A 16,789-nucleotide genomic window follows, 5' to 3' on the forward strand; every position below is an offset into this window, starting at 1 on the left:
TGTAATAAAATGTGAGGAATGTCAGAAAGTTAAAACATGAAGAGTCTTCTTGTCTTTATCATGTGTTTAACATGCATTATGTACGAAATAAATACTAAACATTCTGAGCAAAACAACTTCAAATAATAATATAATAATATTAAAATAAATGCTTCATACTTGCCAACATGAGAAAAACCTCTTGTATGTTTCTGCAGTATAAAATTGATTTCTATCATGAGCTTACCTAAGGTTTTGAGGAGCTTCACCAAAGAGGCTACAGATTTCTCTGATTTGCTTTAGGGCAGGGATCACCCATTTATCGTTGGTCCGTAGTTCCTCTATGAAGCGATCTATCCATTGGATTTTCTGCGTGTCTCTGTCCTGTAAGTGAAAAGTAAACATCAGTAATTGGAGTTAAATAAGCTCTCTGTTATTTTGCATGCTTTTAAACACATTCACCAACATCACCCCCACATGTACCTGTGAGCAACTGTAATCCAATATCTTGATGTGAGCACTAAGAGCCTGGTCCATGATGTCTACAGGCACATCATCGCTGTGTGCCAGGTTCCACAGCAGGTTGAGGACCTTGTGGGCCATCACACCATCCTTATCATCCTCAGCCAAGCGCCGGATAAGTTCCAGCAGCTTTTCACGCTGCTTCTTGCTGGCATTGGTCCAGCTTGCCTGCAAAAGACCAGGAACCAAGTCCAGAGGTCAAAATACAGGCTACAGCAGAACGCTGTAGTGATGTCAAAAACTGCAATGCCATTAAACCAGAGTTCAGAGATTCAGTAAACTGTGTACAAAAAGTCTTTATAATCTGTGACTGATAACTGCAACTCTGCCTCACCTTGAAACAGTCAAAGAGGTGATCGAGTTGCTCAGGTGAGAAGTCCCAAGCCAGCTTGGCCAGGAGGTCATGGACATTCTTCACAATAGCCTCATGCTTACCAGCCTGCAGATGCACAGGCAACAACCATGCTGGGTTAATGAAATACATCTAATATACTTGTGACATCTCAGCAGCATCAGGGTTATGCTGCAGTTGCGGACAAATGGTGATTAGCAGCAGGAGTTTTGTTAGAAACTTACGATATGCAGTTGTGTTTCAGTTACAGGAAATTGAGCCCTTTATTCAACCAGATCCCATTTAGAATTTAAATCTCATCTTCTCCTGCAAATCTCTATTTGTCATTGTGTATTCTATTCTATTAAAGGCTTTATCAAATTTAGCCTGTTTACTCAGTATACTCAGACCATAGAACAATAAGTGTGAATTTACAAATTAACATTAAATAAATACATAGCTGGGGGAAAACAACATCTTTGTCAGGTCAAAATATTACATCTTACAACATTCTGAATGGTTGTTCGCATTTGCTACTCTATAGGCTGATCAATTCATCATTAGAATAACACTTAAACTGTTGTTCACAGCAGTGTACCTGTGCAGCCCAGATATTATCCAGATCCTGCATTGTAAGGGCTTTCTCTTTGATAACGAAGCGAAGGATCTTCTCCAGTTTCTCGACATACTGCGGCTGGTGCAAACTGTCCCTGAGCACAATGGACAGGATGTGGTTCTGCTGGATCCACTCCTGATGTAGTGTGAAGCGAAAAAGGAGAAATAGATTTTTAGGAAAAGAGAGGTTGTTAAGATGCCAAATACAAAAGTCAAGAGCTGTGGTGAGTTTACCGCCATGCGCTCTGCAGTCAGCCATTCCTCCTCCTCAGGGTTATGCCGATGAGTGTAGTAGGACACACTGGAGATCACCTTGTTAACTTCATTTAGTGCATTCATTTTGCCATTAAAAGAAGAAATTTGCAATAACCTGGTGATAAATGAGAGTTTGTTCAAGTCAGAATGATAACTGTGCAGCAATTTGAAGGAAAACCTTGATCGGATGCTAAGAATTAAGATAAAGACATGATCTTTTTGTTTACTTACCTAAGAATCATTTTTAACCTAAAAATCTCTAAATTCTTCACGGTCTCCTCTTGCCCTGGTACGCGTGAAGCCAGATTCTTCAGAGACTTGATTATCATGGACAGTGCGTCGTTTTTGGCTTCATTCTTGGCCTCTTTCTTCAGCTCCTCATCTGTGAGATTCTCTAGAAACTGAGGAACCATCTCGATGACTGGAAGGAAGTACTTCTTTACCGTGTGCAATGTAAGGAACTCGTAACACTGGCCAAAAGGCCTGCAATGAAAAAGAAGAGAAAATTGGTTGAAGAAACTTGTACGTGACCACTAGACAAAGAGCACACTGACACATCATTTTCATTCTCACTTGATAAGTGCAGCGATGATCTGGACGTTCAGTGCTTGGCCGCTCATGAAGCGATCGTGCAACATTTGAAACCCGTTTAACGTGCCAAATTTGTTTATTAAGTCCACCAACCAGCCCTGTGAACAGGAAACAAGAGAGAGAGAGATTAATTTTAAATAAAACAATAAATTATCAAGTCCATGCCTTGAGGAAGAGATAGATTAAAAGGGGAGCAGGGAGACATTAAAAAAAGCCTGCTTTAGCCAATAAATGATGTAAAGCTAATGAAAAGTTTGTAATGTAGTCAAATGTTTAAGAGTGACTGATTGGATGTCAACCTTATTTTGAAAAAAAAGAAAAGAAAAGACAAACACAGCAAAAGCTGCTAACAGTGAGACCCTAAGTAGACCTGGGCCCCCTGCCAGCAGAGGCAGACAGTGAGCAGTGCTGCAGTACTGTTCATACTGACCCCATGCCCACACTACATTCATCACTCTTTCACTGTAACATTCCTATTCTCTACAGTATACACCCCCTCTTTTATACAATATGCATGCATCTTATAGACTGTTATTTTTCATTTTCTGTCTATTCCACACAGGGACTGTCTTAATCTCACAGGGCCCCAAAGGTTAAACTAAAATACTTCTCTATGGATTTCGCCAACAAGGAAGAGAGACAGGCTGACTGTGATCCAGAGGAAGAAAACTTCAGTTTTTTCTTCTGATTCTTCTTATAAAGATTATTTTCCACACACTTGAATATTATATCAAATTAATCAAGTAATAATGTGCACTCCTGAACTTTTTTCTCCAAGTAATAACATGCATTCCTGAACTTTTTCACGTTATCGCTTGATTAATTTGGAAAAAAAAAAATTCAGGAGAAAAACTTTTCTGTTTTTTTGGGGAGAAAAAAGTTCAGGAGTCAAAATTAAATTCTTAGTTTTGGCATTCATCACAGCGATTCACCTTGGGAGATCGTGGGTCTGGTGGTCGGGCAAAGAGCTCATCGTCAGCCAGCTGTGCTCCAGCAGGGACGGTCTCAGAGGGCCGTGTGCCATTATAGATGTGGAACTTGCAGTGAGGGTTGGCGGCCATGGCCAGAAGCTCCAGTAGAGGAAACCAGTCCTGAGAGAGCTTGGCCACACACAACTCCACCAATCGGTGTGTGTTATTTATAATACACCTCTGCAAAGGAAGGTTTTCAGGTGGGAGAAAAGTCACATATTGACTGTTAGACATCGAGAGACAGAGAGATAGCAATTAAGAACCACAAGTCCGGTTGGAAAATGCACTTGCTGATGAAAACTTGTCAAAACAACTTTGCAGTTTGATCTGAAGGCACATATGTTTTACACACAGCCAATGTTTGTGTGGCCCAAGTATATTTTGACATATTCAGGTAAGAAGTTTAAAAAGAACTGAACATCATCTCACTTGCACTGAATTGCAAAACATCCAACATACATTGTGCAGTGTACATTATATAGCACATGTACCAACTCCTCTTGCTAGTTAAAAAGATTTGCAGAACAATTGTTTCTTTATAAGATTCAAACAAATTGAAGTACACTAAGTCAACACCAGCCTAAAGAGCTGTGGAACTTAAAACGTGGCTGTAATGTTTCAATATAGAAAACTCCAACTATCAAGCCAAGAGAATGTAAAGTATGCAAATATTAGCACATTAGCCAAAAAAACTCTTCTGCAGCTGTTTAGTTGATTGTACAGACCCAATGTGTGAAAGAAACAAAGTTTTCTGAGTCATATTTCATGACATACACAAGAGCTGTAACCAAATAAGAATTCACAACTTAAATGTAATCTGAATTAACCTTTTAGTAAATGCTTACAAATATGTGCTTTTTATTTTGTTTACTTTATTATTCATGGCTTCTGCCCTGCAGTCAAGCAAGCCTAGATAGAGATGCTGCCACAAACTAAAACTAGTAAAATAGATGACCTGTCAAGTCTCATTTTGGGGCCTTGATTAACATCTGAAATCTTGGTGAAATATGCCAATAGTACTTGCTATTGAATATTTGAAATAGTACATGTTAAAATTGATTTTTTTTAAAAAAGGTCATAGTACAGATTGTGGACCATGATTTTGTGTTAAAACAATGGTGTGAACTTTTTTCCGGCGAAACCAATTTAAGACTCTACACAGTAACATTACAACTGCTCCAGCTGCTCCTCCTCCATGCCTCGGCTGGTTTGCAGATCTGAAGCAACCAGATATGTGTAATCAATATGGGACTGGCTCATCGTAAAAATCTAGAGAGGCTTTTTCTTCCTTAGCATTTGAATCATTGATGAGAATAAATCAGATCACCTATGGTTAAACAACCCTGTACAATGCGCTGACAAAAACCTAATCATCATGACTTAAAGTGAAGGTGACTGGAGAAAAATCAACATTTTGCTCCTTAACTTCTTTGTCTGTCTCACTGGCTTATAATGAAACGCTTCCAGAGATCAATCTTGCTAATAAGGCACAACAGACTAACCTCAGTGACTTCTAACAAAAAGATCATTGCTCACGGCTGCCTTTGCCAGCTTCTCTTAGCTCCACATAAAATAAGCAGAAAATTTAATTCATAGGCAAGACCCCAATCTGAACAATATGCATCCAGTAAGATGAGATATGTTAAATGATAAATAAAGCTAAGATAACTATGCTGACCCATGCCACCCCACAAAAATATAGATTTATGTTGACCATTCATTACAACTTTGACTGTTTGCATTTTAACTAATATTGAGTCGAAGTTGTGCTCTGTTGGAACAGAAATCAGTCCAAATTCCATAGACGGTTATCCTTTATCAGCCTTACCTTTAAAATATAGATTTTCTGTGTGTAACATCTGCAAGCTTAGTTATCTAATCTGTTGTTGTATGCTTCCTCAAAAGCCCAGCAGGGTGGACCATTGCCGGGTGCCTTGGCTTAAAGAAACTTTTGCGCCATGGACCAAAATACAGAGCAAAAATGAGGACTCACATGAATCTCAAATTTCCAGCCGCTGACTGCCTCGTCTGTCAGGATCTTTGTGAAAGAGATGGTCAAACCATCTCGGAAAAACCTCTGACATGCCTCACACTTTACATCCAGTCCTGCAACGAAATACATCCCTTATTAAGCATTCTGTTAAAATGTGCGACAACGTGAAATGAAAGACATTCTTCAGTAAAACATTCAGCCTGAAGAAAGAAGCCAAAATGCAAAGCAAGCTTATTTATGCAGTATCATTCAGACACAATTCAAAGTGCTTTACAGAGGCGTAGAACTACATAAAAATAAACACATGATCAAGTTTTTCAGTGGCTTGCTGAGACAGAAAACCTTTAATCCTTGTGATGATTTTACGATGGTAGATTTTTGGCTTAACGTTTAGTGGCTAGTGCCATATATTCAAGATGAGCACTGACTCTTCTTCAGGGCCAGATTGTATTGTATTATGTGGGACAAATGTTTAATGTTTTTAAGGAAGCAGTATGGGACACCTGAGTGATGTTGCCTGTGGTTAACGCTGTTTAAAAGTTAATCCATTTGATTGAGACATTCTGGTTAGAGTATGGCATCCCAAGAGCATGACGTAGGATGGCACCAGATAGCCTGGATGCACTGTAATTTTTTAAAGCAGACTTTAAAAATCCAAAAGATAATGAAATTGTCAATTAAGATGCATCCCATCTAGATGCAGCTGTCAGCCATGTATTTAGGCCAAGGAGTTTGTTAAAAGATTCTAATCATTCACTCACAGTTGGAATGTGGCCTGTGATGAATTTATGTTGTGACTGACAGTTGCTCGGTTTCTCCAATGGCTGTTTTTGTGTTTTCAAAATCTCAGGGTCCCTATTCCTTTGTAGAATGTCAAAAGAACCAGTGTAGATAATAATCCTCATATTACATGGATGCGCAGAGAGGAAACTGGCAACAGCCCTAGAGCTCTGTGACAGCTGCTTCAGCCATAGTTAGATTTTCAGTCTTTGCCATTCTTATATACTTGATTATACAGGCCGCAGTCAGACTAGTGTCCAGTTAATCGAGTGTAGTGTTGGCAAAATTTCTTCTGTACCTCAGTCTAGTGGTCTTAGGCCATTTCTTTGTTAGTTCTGTTCAAGTGCATGCAAGAAGTGTCATCAGACAGAGCAGGTTTGTATGCTAAACAAGGCTAGCAGCCAAGTCTATGGCAGGGGTGTGAAAACATAACTGGGTAAGAGAAGTAAACTTTGTCAAAACAAACCACAATACCATTTTAACACTAAATAAACAAAAACTAACTTGATATAAAGGTTTCAGCCGACAAATGTATTCCTGTGATTTTAAACAGGAGGGGTACTCTTTGAGCCATGATAAACAAAGAAAATTGATAAACCAATCAGCAAATCAATTAAAATTGTTAGTTGGGGCCCGATTCTCAACACTTTCAATTAAATTTGTGATGATTGACAAGATATTAGCCTTAAAAAAGCACTGCCTGTAGAATATGACTGACAAATTCTCAGACACAAAAGATCATTCAGCACAGTCCTACCTTTTTTACTCAGGTCTATAGCAGCTTCCAAAAGGACCTCTAACTCTCCTTTTGGCAAAACTGGAACAACCCAACGAGGCCTGGAAGAAAAAAAAAAAAAGAATGAAAGGAAATGGTAACAAATATTAAAATAATTTAAATTGATACACCACTCAAGCTCTTCTCATACTAATAACAAGATCAAGACAAAACAATAAAGACAAAATATTTCAAAGACAGATGTGTTTATTGGCTGGAAATAGAAATGAAAATGAGGTATAGACCTGGCCTACATGCACTTTGGGAGGAGAAGCCTGCCCCATAATGTAGGTTAATTAGTAAGTTATGCGATTCATTTCTCAGAGTTAGTAACAGGCATCGAAATGTTTAGAACTGAGTACTGCTGAGCAACCTGAATCACAGAAATAATACTAATAATAGTTATGTGGGGAAACTGTTTTTCACGTTTGTTATTTTTTTCACCCGTGAAATAAAAATGCTACATCACAGGTGATCAACCTCAAATATACCAAACTGTGAATTACCTTTCACTATTAACATCTCTGAAGGAACCAGAACATCTGTAAATCCTTAAACATCTTGACCTACACTAACAATATTAGTCAAAATGATTCCTGAACTCCACACTCAATTCACAATTTGACAAACTTTGAGTTCACACCGAGTTGAAAATAACAGCAATTGGGGTACATCATTAAAAACTGAAAAATGCAATTGTCCAACAAGACAAATGCATTCAACATCATGTTATATAATACAGTATATGATGTAATCAATGTTTCCTTTAACCTGCCAGTCTAACTTTTCACTGCAAGTTTCAAAATAAACACCCAATTTTTTTTTACACTCTATACCTGTCGGGCTGTCTCTGTTGCACATGCTTTCCTGAAGATGATAACATCACAGACTTTCATTTAAAGAAAATTATTCTTCATCTTTAGAAATTTATTAGAGCCAGGGAGAGATTCCCTTTTAGACAGGACAACTGCAGCCATGCAGCGTCGTCACACCCATGTTATCTGAATACTGCGTGCTGATTGTCCGAACTAATTATCGGGTCGAATTCCAGAATTTGTGATGCCTAACATCATTTATTTGTGTCAGCATGTGAGTAAAATACCTGTTGATCATGTCATCCAGCTTTGCTAGGTCAGTGTGAGGGAAAGCAGGCTCCTCCTCTTCCAGCTGAGGGGGCCCATCCTCCTGACCCTGCTCATCTGGTGGGCTCACTGGAGAGTTCTCATTAGATGAGTTAGGAGATGATGTCTAAAAGAAAAAAAAACAATCAAAGACAAATTCGAGAATATATATTGATCTCTGTGGATGTATCATATAAACAAAATCTGCCACTTTTGTGAATCCTGTGCACAGCATGTTGTCGTAACTAAAATGTAAAATAATTATATGTACAATGTGAAGTAAAAAAAGTAGATATTTACTAATTACTTTGAAAGCAATTATCTTTAATCAATTCACAAATAAGACTATAAGTTTATCGTGCAGCTACAGGCCCCACTTAAGCTTTAATGCTCATTATAAACACACACACACACTCATTACAATCCAGTCTGCTGTTAATTTAATCTGCGTGCTCCTCAGGTCATTTACTATCCAGATTGTGTGATTGTAAGTTTTAATGGCGCACAGAGGGGCATTTTGATCATGGGTGTACCAAGAGCAAATAAACAAATGATCACATAGTGTTAGCTTAATGTATCTGATACCGATCCACCAAAAACAAATTGAAAAAGAGCCCGAATGGGCTTGATCTCAATGCATCAGACAGCCTCTTTATATCATCAAAAGAATGACTCATACACATTGATGATTGTGTTTATATACATAAAATATTAAAAACACAATTAAACAAACAATCTATAGTGACATGGGCCAGTGAAAATGCAAGGCTTCCTTTTGTATGGGTGTAGAGTTTCTATTGTTCTAGTCGATAACTGAACACGCATGCAGGTATAAAGAAGCAGGTGTCTCTCCTGACAGGCACATAAACAAAGCCATTTAAATTCTCATCTTAGTAGTGGATATTCAGACCAAGAGAGGAAAAAAGGAAAGATTGATGTGGTTATTTAGGAAGAATAAATGTGTTAGTATGTGGGTGTATCTCTGTTACAGCTGTCAAATAGAAATTTGGATGTAAGAGTGTCTGAAAGCACACAAGTTGCAGTTATGAATGTGTATTTAAGCACTGATGTGACCATTCCTTTCTTTATTGCTGCTCTCACCATGAACATCAGTGGTAGTGGGAGAGTAAAACAGGGATACAGATAGTGAAAAGAGATGCACAACTGAGAAATATGAAATGTGGGGGTGTGTGGTAAAGACTCCTTCTGCTTGGCTGACCTACATAGGCAGCTTGCCTCTCACGTCTTACCACGGCTCATCTCTAACCAACACAGGACTGCAAATGCACATGCACAAAGACACACACACACACACACACACACACACACACACACACACACACACACACACACACACACATATCCTTTATCCATCACTCAAGAGGCTCTGTTCATTGATGGCTCTCCTTCACTCTCTTTCTCCCCCTTTTCCGCTCCCTCCTCCCCTCCCTTTTCATCCCCTTGGGCACCTGTGTGCGGTTAGGTATGAGATATATAGCTGTTAAAAAACTGAAAATGTTTGAGAAAATAATAATAATATAATAATTAATAACCAGTCATATATATGAAGTGTAATGCATGGCGATTTAAAAGAAATGCAAGAAGACAGATTTAGATGAAGACATTAGCAATAGTAAGTCAAGATCAAAACATTTCAAAGATGAGGCCAAAAAAAATGGTGGCTAGGTTAAGAGTTTGAGCTGGAAAGATGATGCAGACCTGGTTCTGTGGCAGTGGGGGTTGGCTTTGAGCGTCAGGTGCCTGGCCCTGGCCCTGACTGTCGTTGCCCCCCACCGGAGAGCCACGCGTGGTGGCAGTCATGCTCGCCACAGGGCAGATCTTGGCAATCTTGGCCTCTTAGGGAGCGCTGGCCAGGAGGGAAATCACAGCCACCTTAGCTGTAGAGCAGAGGGAAGAGAGCCCGAACACACGAGAGAGGGACACAAGCACCTGGAGATCTGGATGTGCCGCTGAGACCATTGCATAACCTGGAGATGGGAAAAGGGACAAAGGTCAGAATTTATCCACTGGCAGTTAAGGTGACTTGTAATATAAAAGCAAAATATGTTAACAGATGATGAGTTATGTGCTATGAGCTTGTATGGCAGATATAGCCATTCAACTCATGCTGACTTGGGCTGAGCCTGTTACATAGCTACCTAACTAAAATTGTGTAGTGTTATAAATTAGGATGCTGCAAACAGACTTTGAAGGGCTGATCAGGATCACAGATTTCATTGTAATTAGATTCAGAATATCTAGTACCAATCAAAACTTTATTTCCTGCCTCATTACATCTTAATTACACCTGACACAATCAGCAAATGAAACATTTTACATTTATATTCTAGATAAGTCTCCCACAATTGCATTCAAAGGACAAATTATTAGTATTACTAAAGCTTCTTTCACACCTGTCGTGTAACCCTGAACATTTCTACACATGACATGAAGGAGCTGCATGAGAAAACGCAAATGTCTGTCGGATGGACATTAAGACTGATATAACCTAATCTCCCTAGTGCTAAGTCAGTGTAAACCAGTGTGTGAGTAGAGTAGGTATATGACCTGAGTATTCACAGAGAGCGAGTAGGCTTTTTTGTGCTTTTATGCTCCCTCCTGCCTGCTCTACACTGACGTGACCCCTTGCCTAAACCCAACAGTATCAGATCTCTGCATGTGTTAAAGGGCAACACTGGACATTGTCCAGAGTTCAAATGTGACAACAGCTTAACAGACATTTCTGCATTTCTTTCAGATACAAAGTACATTAACCGACCTGGTGTCAAGACTGCAGCAGCTGGTGGCAATACCAGTCTCTCTCACATTACAATAACAAAGTGGCTCCAAACTTGTTGCGTCCTTTGTCCCAAATAAGTTTTGTTAAAGCAGATGCAATACTGGATAAGGTGCTTCAGAATATCATCAGTATTTTGTTTACATTTGTAAGGCTAAAATTATGTTGCTTTATGCTAACACAGACCCACAACAGTAATACAGCATTATGAACTAGAAGCCACATGATACTGCTAACCTGAATTAATTTTAAATCCCACCTCAATCCTGCGCAATCTCAAATTTGTCTGAGTTTAGATGTGTGCATACAACCTTATGAAGAAGGTTGTATAATGAGGGAGTGTGAAGTGAAAACACTGCTCTGCACATATTTGTATCATTTTCTCAGATTAGTATATTAACTTAGATATTAATAATGCATATACTTTGATTCTAACAGGCACCTGATTCACTGAAATATCCCAAATTCATCACCATTATAATAATAATAATTACCAGTACTAAAATAGAATAACTTGAATCAGTTATCTGTTGTCAAGCAAGTTATATATATTGTTCAATGTGACAGCTCTGCCTCAGTGGCTCTATGACACACCCCCCATTTCAATTTCTAATGTAAAAATGTCTGACTCTGTCGCCCAAGGTTAGTCTCTCAAAGTTCAAAACTGCAAAATAAAACATAACAAAAACTAAGGATGCATGATTGTCTGGTTGTCCTCCCCTTTTCTAACTTCCTTTTGGTGATGTCTTGCCTTCCCCAAATAACTTGGAAGGTGTAATGTAATCACAACCAATGGGGATAATGAAGAAAACCCAGAAGCTGCCCTTTAAATGTCTGTATGACAATGAAATATGATACAACTTGCCTTTACTGCCTCATCAATCTCAAATCTTTAACATAAACAAACTGTTTTTAAAGAACCATATGCTGCATTTCAATCTCAAAGCTTCACACCCTAGGTCCATAGAGTATATACATTTTTCAGCATCCAAAAAGGTGTAAAAATAAAACTAATGGAGTCTGTTAATGCTGCAATTACATAGGATTATAGTACAATAATAGACGTATGGATGAAGTGCTGTGACTTTAGGGGCCAATACATTAGCAGACATTTCTTCATATCAGCAACGGAAAAGCCAATCTTTAAAACTATTATGAAATAGTCAATGATAGGTTGTTAATTTGTTCCTGTTTTCTACACTCGCCAGAGCTCACCAATGGACATGTTAAAACCACAACTGTTACAAATCATGTGATGTGCTGAAAGCCACCAATTAGATAAATGCAAATGTCACACTATGTTGCTTGCCGATCCGATTATATTGTCAAGGTAACAACACCACAACTTTCAGTCTTCCTGTCATCAAAATTAGCACATAGGTTTTTAGAGTCGGTGCTGTTTCTGAAATTTTTTAGTTCAAGGTGGGAGAGTAATGCATTTAGTATAGACTGGCATTGACACCAGAGCAACAGTGAAAATTGAAGACAATACTTGTAGATCATTATAAAGGGAAAGTGACATGATGTTGACAAATACAAAATAAATAAAAAGTTATCTACAAAAATTGAGACATACTCTATACTATTTAACTAAATGGAAGCTTCAGTGAAGTTGAAAATCACAATTAAAAATGTTATTCACTTTCAAAACTCTATCTAATCTCAATTCCTCCTACTTTGCACTATGTCTTCTGCCCCAAATCATCAAGAGTTTACCTGATCAACAACTGACTGGTAATAAGAGAAGAACTGAAAGACTTGCTGGATGCAGATTTTCAAAAGTCTGAGATATACATAAGACAAAGCTCAACTTGAATATAAATATAAAGAACAAATGCTGCTGCTGATCTGTCCTTTTGGAGAATAATAATGATTATTAATACTAAAGCCAAGATGTCTTGCAAGCATGTGTCTAACAGTAAGTTAACACAGAGTGTTCTGAATAAGCTGATTTGATTTTTGGTGACAATAAGTAGATTTAGTGAGCTTCTATTCATTTCTAATGAGAACAAAGATTAGATAAATGATTAAAACTTTAAGTTTGGGTTTACTGTAGTGAAACCACATTATTTTCCATTTCACAGGTGCCAAGAGAGACATGTTCAATGAAGGTTGCAGCCATTACTTCAGACAGTACATTACAGTCATTATAAACATGGTATGGAGAGAGTCTTTGCCTCGCAGGGAACAAAATGTCACATCATGTATATGGAGCTACAATCAGTAAAAGCACTCAGTGGCTAACTGACTGCTAAAGCAGGAAAGGGTGGATTACTTTCACTACGCACAAAAACATGTTATGTCTTATCAGTGTAAAGAGCTACATGCTAACTGCAGATGCCAGTAGGACAAACGTACAACTGCGGCCTCTAAAACTGAACCGGCTTTGAAACGTTAACGTCAGTGTTATTTAAAAACCATTGTATAGACGGTGGGAACGGTCATTAAATGTAATGTGTGTTAGCCGTGGATCAGCCTCAGTTTTCAGGCAGTGCAGGTGCACGGACAGTACACCATGACATGTATGGTTCACAACACACAGCACCTTTGCCGCCGTTAACAGCTGGTTTGGTTAGTTAACGCCTGCAGCTAGCTAGCTGCGGCAACTAACGTTCAGTTAGCCTACAAGGCGATCCGCCCAGACAGCGGTGAAGGCCTCGTCCACAGCCCGCTACGCTGAGGCCTCATTATTCGGTCGGGCCTGACATTATACTTGTCCAGAAAAGCTTAGCTACACAACTGGTGAATTTAAGCACACACAGAAATCGGATGATGCTTAAGGTCGTGATCGATTTAACATCCCTTCTCCAGACGTTATTGTTGCCCAACCAGGCTGAGCATCGACCGTGCTAACGAGAAGCAATCCAGATAAACAGTGGTCGTTATGTAGCCGCTAGCTTACGTGCGGCTGAGCAGCCGAAGGTACATTGAGCTAACGTTTCTATTTTGACAAGCGGCTGGTTGATGTGACTCGACCACTAATTAGTTTTCTCCTCTATAAAACCAACAGTCCGCTGTTAAGCTTCACATCGTTTAGCTGTCATCACAACGTTCGGGATAAGTTAACGCAGCTAGCCGTCTTAGATAACCATCAATATGTAAGTGACAGGGGAGTCGTCTATTTCCTGAAATGTAACAGAGTGTTCCAACCTGCATCGACTAACGCTAACTTATAACTTAGCTCAAACAAACTGAAAATAAAATATCGGAAGCCCGGTGGAAACAAAATGTTAACAGGAATGTATATTAGGCAAAGCGAATATTAGTGAAATATTAAAAATGGTTGCAGAGGGGCAAGTAAATTTCAATAACTTGTAAACATACCAGGTTAAAAGGAAATGTTCCTCCTCTGTCTGTAGACAGTGCCGAGGACAATCTGCGGGTAGCTAGCGCTAGCTTGGCTTCAGGGAATGTAGCAAGGGTGAGCTAATGAAACCGCACGTACTGCTAATATCGCGAAATGCAGTTTAGTAGCACTGACATTGTCCAAGACCCGGTGAACAACAGCCAACGGAGAAAAACCCACCAACGGCTGAATTTCACAAGGAACCCAGACGCAGTTATGTTACCTTGCATCCAGCACCAGCTGACGCTAGCGGTAGCCAGTTAACAATCAGCAGGCAGCGCACCGAGCTAGTTAGCTAACAACTCACCAGGAATTTGATATGACTTCCCCCTCTATCCACGGGCTCCGTCCAGCCTTCAACGATGGTGTCGTCGTATATTACATAAACGTGGCCCGTATCGGTGACAGTTTCGCAGGACACAAAGCTGTTACCAGAAAGGTCTAATTCCTACGGTTTTTCCCTCTGCTTCTGGGTGTTTTTCCTGCGTCACCGGCGCGGTAACAGCCCCCCTAACTCTGTCTAGTCCGATTTCTAGGGCTTGTCACTTCGGTCCCAGCAGTCACTCACAACTTGACTCGGTTCAACATGGCGGAAGCGCAGTCGGACACAGATGCGGCTCAGTAAAAGCGGGACACGCGACTGTGTTGAACTCCGGCGCGCTGCGTTTGTCGCTGAGCTCGTTTGCACCGCGACCGAGCGCAGTTGTGAAAACACAACGGCCGCTGAATGGAAAAGGATTAAACCCCTGAATTCCGATAAGTGACTCCGGCTCCAGCGGACCGTCCACATCCGTAGTTTGGTTAAATCCAGGAGGAGAAAAGACTTGAGCGACCTGACGCACCTGGTTATATCGCCCCCTGTCGCCCGGGGTGGTCATAAAATACATGGGCTATATTTTATATAGATATTAAAAACACAATAAGTACATAAGTATTTACAAAATGATTTCAAATTGTAGTACTTGTAAGGAAGGATCAACTATATTGAACCTCATGTAAAACATTTTACTGTAGCAAATTTTATAAAATAAAGATAGGTAAGGTATTCTGACCTCATGGGTTGCGACATCCCCTCAAATAATAATACAATTGGTAAAAAAATTATATTTCATATTATGATCCCACAGGTAGGTTTACCCTCCCGACACAATTTTTTTGTATCTTAATTTTAACTAAATCGAAACTTTTGGGGGATTTAAAATTGTATAAAATGTACAAAGTTTTACACAACAAAATTGTATAGAAGAAATAAATAGTTTGTTCAGTAACAGACCAGCAAAGCCTTATATTAGTCTTAAATTTCCAGATTTCCTGCCCCATCATTTACACTAGACATGTTTACACGAACAACAATATTCCAATATTAACCAGATTAGGACAATAGTCTGAAGAAAGCACTATATGTGAAATAAGATCAGACTTGGAATAAGCAATAATCGTACAACCATATGGAGTATTCCAATCTTAGGTAGACATGCATATGTTTCACAGCATTTTGCAGTATCGAGTTACCAACTGCTTGATGACACACGCCTTAGGTTCATGTTCAAACAAGCAGTAGGACTGAATGTTGGTGTGTCATAATCAGACCCTGCTCTGTAACATATAAATCAATATCAATAATCAATAATTGAAATTAAGACTGCTATTCACACAAGACACAGAACATTAAATCTTGAATTGACAGCAAGCCAAATTTGTACAAAAATATGGTTTAAAGACAGACGCGAAAATGTTGAACCTATCCTTACCTAATCTGTTTGGGGGTTGCAGGGAAGGCCCCGTGCTCAACTCTCTCTTTGTACATTGTATACATTAGACCTGGAATATTTCATAGTCCCAAATCTGCTCTGTGTTAAATTGAACCCAGTATATTAAATGATTAGCTGTAATAATGGTGGTCTTGCTCCTACATTTAGATATAAGGCTTTTACACTGTGGCCCTTGACATGTCAGCTGATATTGTGCGCCTTCCCATATCACTTACAGTTATGATAGTCAAATTACCAGTCGCCACACAGTGAGCTTGGGGTTTTGAGGACTTTGGAACTTTGAGGTTTTAAATAGAGTTTGAGGACCAGGGCAGTTGGCTGCTTTGCCCCAGTGGTAGTTCAGCCAACGGGTTATGCTAAGGACATGTGGTATTTGTACCTATGTAGGGTAAGGCTTCAGGTGACTATCTGTGTACAGTAAATGGCTTTGGATAAGCATCAACCAAGTGGTTAAAATAAAGGGACTCATCATTCACTTGTTAAGTTGCTCAGTAGAGACTAACTATTTATTCAAAATACTATACAGCATTACAGTAAATACAAACTAACTTAAAATGTTTGGTTTCAGTTGAGGATGTGGACAGGTGGTTAAGTATTTTCTATACAAAAAAAGATGGTATTTATGAATTAGGGCTTGAAAGGGTACAATTTAATTTATAACCACTGACAGCATGGGGGTGGTGGCAATGTTTTGATCTAATTTAAAGAAACAATAAAACCTCTCTATGATGCAAGCGCCACAAATATTAAATCCCCTACAATTACCATACACTTTAATCAACAACAACTGAACATTATAACCCTCACGTATTGGATTTTTATTATGAAAATGAGAGAGAGGGAGATAAGGCCTACTACAATACGGTTCTACTACACCACATATACACTCATAGGGGTAATTTCTTTGAGTAACATTTAAATAAATATATAGATAATAATTT

General features: G+C 39.1%; 1 protein-coding gene across 7 annotated transcripts in view; it reads right to left on the reverse strand.

Annotated features, from left to right (window-relative positions):
- usp9 (ubiquitin specific peptidase 9) overlaps nt 1-14,876 on the reverse strand; it is a 35,222-nt gene extending 20,346 nt beyond the window's left edge. For 5 of the 7 annotated variants that reach the window (XM_020100643.2, XM_020100642.2, XM_020100639.2 and 2 more), the window contains exons 1-13: nt 14,384-14,812; nt 9,653-9,921; nt 7,915-8,060; nt 6,795-6,874; nt 5,258-5,370; nt 3,226-3,444; nt 2,276-2,391; nt 1,934-2,185; nt 1,682-1,817; nt 1,431-1,583; nt 836-940; nt 463-669; nt 227-363 (exon numbers count right to left, since the gene is read on the reverse strand). In XM_020100643.2, the coding sequence (XP_019956202.1) occupies nt 227-363; nt 463-669; nt 836-940; nt 1,431-1,583; nt 1,682-1,817; nt 1,934-2,185; nt 2,276-2,391; nt 3,226-3,444; nt 5,258-5,370; nt 6,795-6,874; nt 7,915-8,060; nt 9,653-9,754 (1,766 nt within the window). In that variant the 5' untranslated portion in view covers nt 9,755-9,921; nt 14,384-14,812. The other 2 variants (XM_020100641.2, XM_020100636.2) reach the window with 2 other exon arrangements.
- Between the last annotated feature and the right edge of the window lie 1,913 nt (nt 14,877-16,789).

Source organism: Paralichthys olivaceus, chromosome 10 (assembly GCF_024713975.1).
Source record: "Paralichthys olivaceus isolate ysfri-2021 chromosome 10, ASM2471397v2, whole genome shotgun sequence".
Taxonomy (NCBI): Eukaryota; Metazoa; Chordata; class Actinopteri; order Pleuronectiformes; family Paralichthyidae; genus Paralichthys; species Paralichthys olivaceus.